Source organism: Eucalyptus grandis, chromosome 5 (genome assembly GCF_016545825.1).
Source record: "Eucalyptus grandis isolate ANBG69807.140 chromosome 5, ASM1654582v1, whole genome shotgun sequence".
NCBI lineage: Eukaryota > Viridiplantae > Streptophyta > Magnoliopsida > Myrtales > Myrtaceae > Eucalyptus > Eucalyptus grandis.
This window is the reverse complement of record NC_052616.1, coordinates 763,447-773,574: the sequence shown is the minus strand read 5'-3', so window position 1 is coordinate 773,574 and position 10,128 is coordinate 763,447. Positions and strand designations below refer to the sequence as shown.

The 10,128-nt window shown below is 42.4% G+C and overlaps 3 protein-coding genes across 3 annotated transcripts; all 3 read left to right on the top strand.

The window, feature by feature from the left end:
• The first annotated feature begins 394 nt into the window (after positions 1-394).
• Positions 395-3,310, top strand: LOC104443390 (rRNA-processing protein FCF1 homolog). The gene is made up of 9 exons (XM_010056763.3): positions 395-716; positions 830-895; positions 983-1,088; positions 1,394-1,436; positions 1,581-1,653; positions 1,793-1,880; positions 2,629-2,685; positions 2,771-2,849; positions 2,961-3,310. Exons 1-9 carry the CDS (start codon positions 646-648, stop codon positions 2,972-2,974), a joined length of 597 nt encoding a protein of 198 aa, XP_010055065.1. The 5' UTR covers positions 395-645; the 3' UTR covers positions 2,975-3,310.
• An 838-nt stretch (positions 3,311-4,148) lies between these two features.
• Positions 4,149-5,813, top strand: LOC104443389. The gene is made up of 2 exons (XM_010056762.3): positions 4,149-4,879; positions 4,958-5,813. Exons 1-2 carry the CDS (start codon positions 4,488-4,490, stop codon positions 5,367-5,369), a joined length of 804 nt encoding a protein of 267 aa, XP_010055064.2. The 5' UTR covers positions 4,149-4,487; the 3' UTR covers positions 5,370-5,813.
• A 1,863-nt stretch (positions 5,814-7,676) lies between these two features.
• On the top strand, positions 7,677-8,864 carry LOC104445890 (F-box/kelch-repeat protein At3g61590). The gene has a single exon (XM_010059824.2). The coding sequence runs from the start codon at positions 7,677-7,679 to the stop codon at positions 8,862-8,864; it is 1,188 nt and encodes a 395-aa protein (XP_010058126.2).
• Positions 8,865-10,128: the final 1,264 nt, after the last annotated feature.

Sequence of the window (10,128 nt, the reverse complement as noted above, 5' to 3'; positions counted from 1 at the left end):
TGGCCGAGGCCAGCGACCAGCCAAAGAAAAAAGAAGTAAAGAAGAAGAAGAAAAAGAGAGAAAAAAAGTGTTCATAAATTTTGTTCCAAAATAAGAAATAATTTTTGTTTTGTTTCTTATTTCCGTTCCAGGATGTGTTTCTATGAACAAAAAAATAATTTTGGAACAAATGGACTAACTTTTGCTTTCTCTTTTAACAAATTTTAGTTTTTGGATCTAATAATTTGACAGAATTTCGAGGAAGAATAGAATAGATAGAATTATTAGGATTGATTGGTGTATGACCAAACAAAGGCATAAAATGATTTTAGAAAGGAAAAGGGGGGGTGAAAAGACGAAACTTCGAAGACTGAGCTGGGCCAAGAACGCATTGGGCTCGTTGCATCTTTGAGTTCAGCAGATAGTGGTGGTGCAACTGGCAGTGGTTCGGTTTCCCTCCGCCGCCTTGCTTCCCGCCGCCACTCTCTCTCTCGCTGCGACAAGGAGGCGCGCACGGAGACCGAGGGAACGTAGGTATAGAAGCGCATCATCTTCTTACTCCAGAAGCAAGGAGGAGCAATTCACGCTGAATCGTCGTCGTCGTCGTCGTCGTCGACGAATCGTAACACGCAGGCCACGAGAAGGGTTTTTTGAGGTGAAGAAGAGATGGGGAGAGCTAAGAAAGGCCCTAAATTCGCCGCCATGAAGAAAATCGTCACCTCCAAAGCCATCAAAAAGTAATCTTTCTCTTTCGCCCTCTCTTTTCGCTTGGCCGTTCGCCTCGTGTGGTTTATCGGGGGTTAACAAAAATTGGGTTGTCATCGTTGTTGTTGTGGTGTGGGGGGTTCAGTTACAAGCAAGAGGTTCTAAACCCTAACAAGAAGGACCTTTCCAAGGAGAAGCTCCCCAGAAACGTGTAAGCCGATTCCTTCACGCGCGATTCGTCGTTTCGTATGCCTTTTTGTTTCGTGATTGATTGATTATTGGTTGGTATTGTCTTCAGGCCAAATGTTTCGTCCGCGCTCTTCTTCAAGCACAATTCTGCCTTGGGACCGCCTTATCAAGTTCTCGTGGATACCAACTTCATCAATTTCTCCATTCAGAATAAAGTGAGAACTACTTTGCCTGCTTAAATTCTTTATTTTTTTGGGCATTGAATTGGTGTTGCTTTCTAGGGGATTTAGGAATTAGGCCTCAGCACTTGCTATTCGTGCCGGTGCTGTTACATTGATTGGATCCAATTCAACCAATTAACCCTTGTGATGAAAAAGCTATATGGTTTAGTTGTAGTTCATGTGCAATGCTGTTTTCCTGCCCTTTTCTTTTAGGATTCATACAAGATAAATTAACTGTTTTCCTGCTTTCCTTATTCATTTTGAATGGTAACCAACATGAGTTCTTTACTTTCTGTTAGCTGGATCTGGAGAAGGGAATGATGGACTGCTTATATGCAAAATGTGAGTTCTATCGGTCTTCTACTCATATTTTAATTTCACTGCCAATTTTCTTATTTGTGCTTGCCGGTTCATTAGATTCTGTGTTTCCATGCTCCATTCTATTCTATGGTCTTAGATTGAATTCCCTGTCATTTAACTCTAAAGGTACCCCTTGCATCACGGAGTGCGTGATGGCAGAGCTTGAGAAGCTGGGCCAGAAATACCGTGTTGCTTTGAGGTTTGTTTTGGTTCTTTCTTTTTGTTATTTCTGAGTTGTTTTCTCTCTTTACCTTCGTAATCTATACCTCAATGTCTTTTTTCCTTCACCTTTGCTATGACTGCTGATCTGAGGTTTCGTTGCACATGTTTATTTACAGGATAGCAAAAGATCCTCGATTTGAAAGATTGCCTTGTACTCACAAAGGGACCTATGCTGATGATTGCCTTGTTGAGAGAGTCACTCAGGTGTGTACGCATCCAGATTTTTTGCATTAGTTGGCATTCCCTCTTTTCTATTCCTGAAATCAGCAGCCCTGTTTGAAATTTTATTTAGAATGGGGAACTCCAGATAAATTTCAGATTGGATTAGATCAAAGTAGGAGTTGTAAGATCTTCCTTTAATGTCGAGCTCTTCTTGGATTTTGTGAATTGGCTTGCTCTGATGTATAACTTTCAAGACCCCGATACTGATAATTATGTTTACTTCGAACATAATAGCATATTGTCTGCCAATTGGTATTCTTTGCAAAAACCGATGCTAAAGTAATGCATTGAGATTGAACATTGGAACTTAGTAGAATGAAAAGCTTAGCCCCTAGCTTAGTGTCGCCAGTGTGGGACTATGATGCTGTACATATGAAATTTAATCTGTAGTCCGTCTCAAGTTTCTCAATGTTGTTGGAATATTTCTCTTCCAATCACTATTTATTTGGCGCCGGCTTGTGAATAGGTTGATGATTTGTTAGATTGACTGTGATATGATAATCTTTCTGTTTTTGCATTGTCATAGAATGTAGAACTCTGTTCTAGGGGAACTGCCAGATTTATATGCCATCGAATGGTCCTGGTCTTAGTTTGAGCTCATTGGCTTAAGAATTGCCTTATTATGAATTTTGAAGATGGATATCGTTGTATTTGTATCTCGACTCCTGGGTTTCTTTCTTTTTTCTTTCTTTTTTCTTTCAAGACTCACATAAATTTATGAATTGTACAGCACAAATGCTACATTGTTGCCACATGTGATCGAGATTTAAAGCGAAGGATCCGTAAGGTACAATAATGTGAAAATTCTTTGGTTGTCCATCATAAGAATATATGCTGTGGAAATAGTTTCTGATACCATCCTGTACTGGCAGATCCCTGGTGTACCAATCATGTTCATTACACAGCACAAGTATTCAATAGAGAGATTGCCTGAAGCAACAATTGGTGGAGGTAAGTTCAGCAATTTCAATGCAAGCTTAAACAGCATCTTTCATCATCCCCAATTTCTGTTCTTTCGTATTTGTTTTCGGCACCTGAGGCATGTTAATATTTGTGGTACAGCTCCAAGATTTTGAGTGTGGCATCATGGCGTTGTGGGGAAGACTTGGTTCCGCCAACTTAAGTTCACTGAAAATGCAGTACTAGATGTTGTTCCGGCTCAATGTTGGACTCGGTGCCAGGGCAACTGGGTCTTCACAAGGAACCGTTCTATGCTGAGCTCTAGACCCTGTGATGTAGGATTAACCTCTGAATTTTGCTTGTCAAGTTCTCTCAAATTTTGTAGCTTCCTCTTCTTGAGCCTAATCTATTCGTAAATGGATCTGTTTTAGTTTAAGCCATCTTCTTCTTAAAATGGTTGGCCGATAGCCATACATTAAATCGTGATTACTGCTTGGTGTTGCATCTCGCTACTTGGTCTTGTCATTTTGGGACTTGTTAACACTCCTCGATTTGGCAAAAGCCCCAGGTCAAGGTTAAACAAGCTGCCGGTACATATCTCCTGACGCCATCAACATTCGAAAATATTTTTGAAACGGGAGCAGCTGAAGTTATTGCACTTGAGTTTTTCTTATTAATTTTTCGCATCATCTTCTTCACGATCCTGTATAAAGTCAGCATATAAAGGTAACCTCAGTGCCTGGCGTTTGATTATTATGGTGGGCGGGGGACTAGCAAACCAGCAACTTAACCGAAAGACACAACTTCATGAAACTACTCCATTATTTATCCAGTGGATGTCCAGCGATGATCATCGCGTGCTAGGGATTCAGGAACCAAATCAGAGACCACGTGTCTGTAAATGTTGCAGAAGCAACTGATCGAACAAGAAAATATACCGAATATCAAATTTATAGTGTTCGGTTGGTCGGTCGGTCGGTATGATTTACATCAATAAGAGAGTGATACAACGGAAATTGTAACAACATTCGACTCATTCAAATATTTTTAACATTTCCCAACATCCAATTTCATCCAATATATCATTTTAGCCTCACAAATTCCTCAATAAATATTCTCACAATGGAATTTACAAATCTTCCTATAAATTTATTGACCACTCAAGTTGATTAAGTAACCACTTAAGTAGAAAATCAACTCTCACTAGAAAAGTTACTCGAATTAGAAAATTTTTCTTCTGGGCTCAAAATTCGAGTCATATTTTCAACATTAACTGGCGAATCGTCAATGACCGGATGGTGGTTCTCGAATGCAAATGCTCTTAAAAATGGTCTCTTTTGTTGATTGTCTATCACTTTACCCAGTTCGTAGAAGTCTCTCCATTCTCATTCTCTCTCTCACTCTCTCGCAGGGTGCCAGTATGGAGGACAACAGCCAGACCTGAACCGCGAAAAGAAACCGTTAAAATTATTGCACCCTCTTAACCTCAACCGTCTCTCCCTCCCTTCTTCTTCTCCTCCTCTCTTTCTCTCTCCACTCGCCGGCGGTTCTCGCCGCCATCTTCTTGCCTTCTCCCTCTCTCTCTCTCTCTCCAAAACCGCACTAACCCATTAAAAAGATCGATCAAGAAGCTCCTGAAGAACCCGCAGATTCCAAAACCCCGAAGAGAGAGAGAGAGAGGAAAGAGAGATGGAGAGGGATCAGATCGGCGAAAGTGCGATTCTTGAACTCCACCTGATCTCCGCCCAGAACCTGAAGCCGCCCCCGGCCAACATGCGCCGCACCGAGACCTACTCCCTCGTCTGGGTCGACCCCTCCACCAAGCTCCGCACCCGCCTCGACCGGGTCGGCTCCGATAACCCCACCTGGAACGACAAGTTCTTCTTCCGGGTCGGCCCCGACTTCCTCTCCAGCCACACCTCCGCCGTCACCGTCGAGATCTACGCCGTCGGCTACATCCGCGACTACCTCGTCGGCTCCGTCCGGCTGCTCCTCAGCACCGTCCTCTCCTGGCCCGACTTCGTGGGTAACAGCAAGCTCCCTTATTTCACCGCCGTCGGCATTCGCCGTCCTTCCGGCAAGTGAGGCCTCCATCGAATTCCTTCTTTTCTTTTAGCGAGTTTCCCGGCGAAATCATTCCGACTTCTTTAACCGCGCAGGATACACGGAGTTCTCAACATCGGGATAATGCTGGCCAACGGCTCCGACTTCACGGCCCTCAAAGGAGCGTCCGCGATCGGCTACCGCGATCTGATGGGGCAGTCGGCGGGGCCGCAGAGGAGAGGCGATCGCCGGAGGGAGAAGAAGAAGAAGAAGAGGATGAGTGCGGCGGCGGCAGCGGCGGCGGAGCATGAAGAGGTTTCGGGCGGCGAGTCTTGCGAGAACTGGTGGCCCGACTCGGCCGGGGACGTCTCGGACGGTGGCGAATCGACGACCTCGTCCTCGTCGACGGCGTCGACGGTGCTCACGGTGCTCAAGGACTGGAACGGGATAAGGGAACTGGCCGGGAAGAGCCTCCGGCGGTCGTCCTGCGGCGGGCGGTTCTTGTGCGGGCTCCCGCTTCAGAAATAAGTCGAGGACGACGCCGCCGCCGCCGATGCCGTCGATTCTGTTGACCGGATTGGTCAAAGTGAGGGAACCGAGACGATTGCGTTGACTTTCCGGTCAAATGGGATTTTACTCACCCTTTGGCGCTGGGTTAAAAAAGGGGCCCCTGCATTTAGAGAAGCAGTGAAAAGTTGTCTTTTACTTTGATGATTCTGCGGATGAATGTGGTGGTGGTGGGGGGTGCAAAGTATGACAACTTGTAAAGAGCTTTGAGCACCCTTTTCTACCGTATATGTAACTATTAGAATTTACCCTATTAGTATTCATCAGTTGATCAAGTCTTGGTTAGTTTCGTCTCTCTGTCTCACAATTTGAAGGCGCCTTCTTCCGTCGCCTTTTGTATTTGTAGCCCGAATCATGTTCCCACATTAGGCAATTGAACCTCTTGCTAGTTTGGCTATGGATCAGAGCAAATAAGACATGGGGATCGTAATCATAATGGGTTTTTCGATTAGGTCTCACTCTCTATCTCTCGTCAATGTGCAATTTTTTTTCATCCCTTCCTTGGAACAAGAGAAATATTGTCAGATGTATGTGTAAGTTGATATCTTTGATATTGATACATTCTATGTCATCGGACATTTTTTAGTCCTGTCCTTGCCAACGCCCAAACACCATATATAAGAACTCCTCTCCCCGCCCTTTTCCGGGCTTGCACAAGGAAGAATGATCGAATACGCCTTTTCTGCTTATTGCACCAAGCATTCACTCGTCGCTTGTGAGGGCAATTTCGTTAAACGCTCAAACAATTTTTTTCTTTTTTCATTTTGTGAAATTAAGCAAATAGCAACAAAGATAGTTACTGAACTAATAATGTAGACCCATAGGCAGTTTATCTTAATTTTCAGCTAAACACTAAATAGTAGAGTGCTATCAAGCCGCCCAAAGCCCACATTCGCGTGATGGAGGGAGGAACTCATTATAGACTAGAGGTGCCTTCGACCCAAAAAAAAAAAAGACAAAAAAAAAGAGACTAGAGGTGGCAATTGGGCCGGGCCGGGCTGCCCACAGCCCACACGCTGGTGTTCTCAGCTTACTTATTGAATAAATATCCTGTGTTCAATTCTATTCACTGAGGGCATGAACCAATGCCAAGTCAAGAAGGTTGTTTAGAAAGATAGTGAATACCTTATCTATTTTCAATTTGATTCTTGAATTGAATTATGGTTCTCTCTCTTGTATTGGCCCCAAAAGGGAGGTCTGTGATTCTTCTAAGATCCTTCAAAATATATACATAGCTGTTTATGTATCACTTCTATTATGATATATTTGTAACTACCGGACATACGAGGGAACAATTTTACTCTAGTTTTGCAGTTCTTCAATCCATGGTAATGCTCCTTGTGTTTGAATTTCTTAAAGCTCTTTGTGGTTTTATTTCATGCCTATTGATTTTCATGTTCTACGTTTTATTGATGTCATCAATCAATTGCAATTGTCAGCCTTTGTGTTTAACATGCTGAAGTTTGTTTCTGCGTGAAAAGTTAGGATTGATCAAATTAAGAAACTAGCGAAGAAGCGTGCGATCTATAATTTTGCCTGTGTAACTTGTGGTCGCAGTAATTGTAGCCCCTTGAAGGGTTGAACTAATGGCTTAGTGAAGTAGCTGGTTTTCAGCAATCTAATTAATTGTTGTAGTAGCATTTAGAATAGACGGACTAACCATCGTCTGAAATCTAAGGCATGTGAGGCATTTCTTTTTTGTACTTCCAGGTGCCCATGACAGACAATAACTTTGAAACTTTCGACCTCTTATATCGGTGTTATGAGCTTAACTCCAGAGCGTCCCTGGCTTGGAAAGTCACGGCACATGCTAGGTGTTGTTTATCGATACTAAAGAGACAATGGTAGTTGGAAAATCGCACATGCACCATTGAAATTTATTCAATTTTGGAAATTTAAGCAAAACAATCGTCGAGATGTGCATGATATTTGAATCTAATATAAACGGAATGCTCTTAATTTGTCTGTGAAGGCGGTTGAGTTATAAAGGGAAAGAAAATATTTAAATTGTGCCTACACACCGTGAATAACGTATCTAATGCCACTGCGATATTTGAATTAGATTAGGATTCCATGTCAAGTTCCCCAAAAACAAGAAGTTGCGATTCTCACCTGATTTCAGGAGGTTTTGGACTAAGTTACCATATAAAAACTATCTGCGCGTGAATGAGCATGATCTCCAAAGTCTGTTATTCTTAACCACTGGACCTGCAAAGATTTCGCGAACCTGTTCTTCAAAAAATTTCTTGCTTTCTGTCAGGATTTCTCATGGAGGGAGAGACGCTGCCGGCCGATCAAGACGTGCCGCGAGACGACAACAAGCCTCGTGAATGCGAATGCAATGCAGAGGACGGTTCTCTAGTTTCCATGGACTGGTTTCCTGACGACCTATTGGAACAAATCCTAGCCTGCCTCCCGTTCGCAGACCTTGTCAGAGCAGGCGTTGTCTGTACTCGGTGGCGTCGAATTATTAATTCCGAGACTTTTCGGAAGAAACTGTTGCACGGTGTATCCCACAGGCCATGGTTTGTCCTTCACGGGTTTCTTGGCCAACCCGCATGTGCTTACGACCCTGTCCACAACGTCTGGTGCGAGCTCAAATTACCCAGATTCGAATTCAGTTTATACTCTAGCATCCTCGGCTTTGCATCTTCCACTGGCTTGATTTGTGTATACGGCAAAAGTGAAGGTGGTATCGGCCAGTTATGTGTCTGCAACCCACTTACGAGAATTTGCAGACACATTGCACCGGCCCCGAGTGTGGAATCTCAGCTATTCGCGACCCTTGCGATCTCGGTTAGTAGGACAACACCAAGTTATAGAGTCTCGCTCGTGACTTCGAAAATTCCCCCAGGAATTCAGGTCGGATATGAACTTTCGATTCATCTCTACGATTCCGAAACAAGGATGTGGAAGACTTGCATGACAGAGTACATGAGAATTTGGAGATGCTGTAACGAGAGTGCAATCTGTGATGGGGTTCTGTATTTCTTAATTATTTCGCCGTCCACTGCTTCACGTGAAAACAGATATGGCCTGGTGATGTATGACCTCTCCGGACGATGTTCCAATGACCTGTTAGCAAGCTTTGTTCCGGTTCCTCGCCCTCACGGATACGGACGTCTGATGAACATGAAGGAGAAGCTAGTCTTGGTCATGGACATCGACCGATATAATGGAGTCGGCATTTGGGTCTTGAATGGCAGGGAGTGGCGTGAGATTGCTCGCTCACCTGATGATTATTTTCCAGGACTTGGATCGAATGCTTGGTTACGTAGCTGTGGCTTGAATGATCTGATATACATCTGGAGCGGCGATGGCCACGATCATCCTTCTCCTTACATTGCTACTTTCGACATGAACCAGAAACAGTGGTCGCGGAACAACCTTGCCACGGTCCCTTCACAGGACTATAAAGGTTTTTGCTTTGAACCGCAGCTCGACATTGTTCCGTAACTTACTTTCTTGCGACGCAAGATTGATCGTCTTGTCACACCCCCAAGGTCCTTTACTTTTCCATTTCTCGCATATCCTCAAACAAGTATTGAATTAAGTAATTTCATGTATCTGAGTATCTAATTCTTTTACCGTTTGTTGAGTGATACTTATTTATTTCTTTCTTTGAGCACCATTAAATTGTCTCCACCTTTTATTGTACTTTCTTGAGAACATATGGTGAATGAAATTTACTAATCATTTTCCTCTTTTTATTTACAAAGTTTAATGAGTATGACTAGTGGATGTTGGCATGGATATAGAAAAAAATAAAGGATTTATGCCGTATTTCAATCAAATTTTGTTTTCTAATCACTTCGCTAAACTTGGTTAAACTTGACATATGTGGTTTGTTTTATGATCCAACTGCATAGTTTTTTTTTTTTTTTTGGTCGAAAACGGGTGATTTTTTTCATTCATTCATACGATAATTACAAGATAAAGGTAAATAAATTTCGGAACATAAAATATCCAGCCGCATAGTTGGATTGTGCAATTTTCGGTTGTAGCAAATCAAGTAGTATCCGCGCCACCCATAATGCACCTCTGCTATTCCACCTCTCATATTGGTCAAGCACATTCAAGATTTGCTCCCAGAGTGCTCTTTATAAAACTTGAATCCGAGACCATAAAAGTGGAGCAAACTAACTTGCTAGTTAAATTAACAACTTGTCGGTTCTTTCAGTTTTTTGACCATTCATCTCATGTCGCGCTACATCAAATAAAACCAATTTATCTTTTCCGTGGGAAACTGTGTAAAAGTTTGTTCATGTATCTTCGTGTTTTTGAATTTGCAATTATTAATACGATGTCTACTCGCGTTTGAAAAAAAAAATTGGGAATTTTTCATGTGCAACATTTTTGGCTCCCGTGGGAGTTTCCCATCTCTTTAGTATAGTCTATAACCCAATGCAGTCCTCCAATTAGTTAATAACCATGTTTGTTTTTTTTTACCCCTAATGTCTATTAGTAGATTATGTCGCAATAGATCATGTGGCGAGAAAAAAAAATATCGATCTTCCACATTGGAGATTAGTACATACTTTGCTGGTTCTTGATCTTTTTTAACTTTAAAATTCATGAGATTCCAAGTAACGATTAAGTTCACATTTTATTACTAGTCTAATGAGAAAATAGAATTGCATTTCCCCCTAGATAAGTTATAATATACATATTTTTACGGAAGACAATTTTATGCATGCATATCTTTTCGTGTGACTCAAAG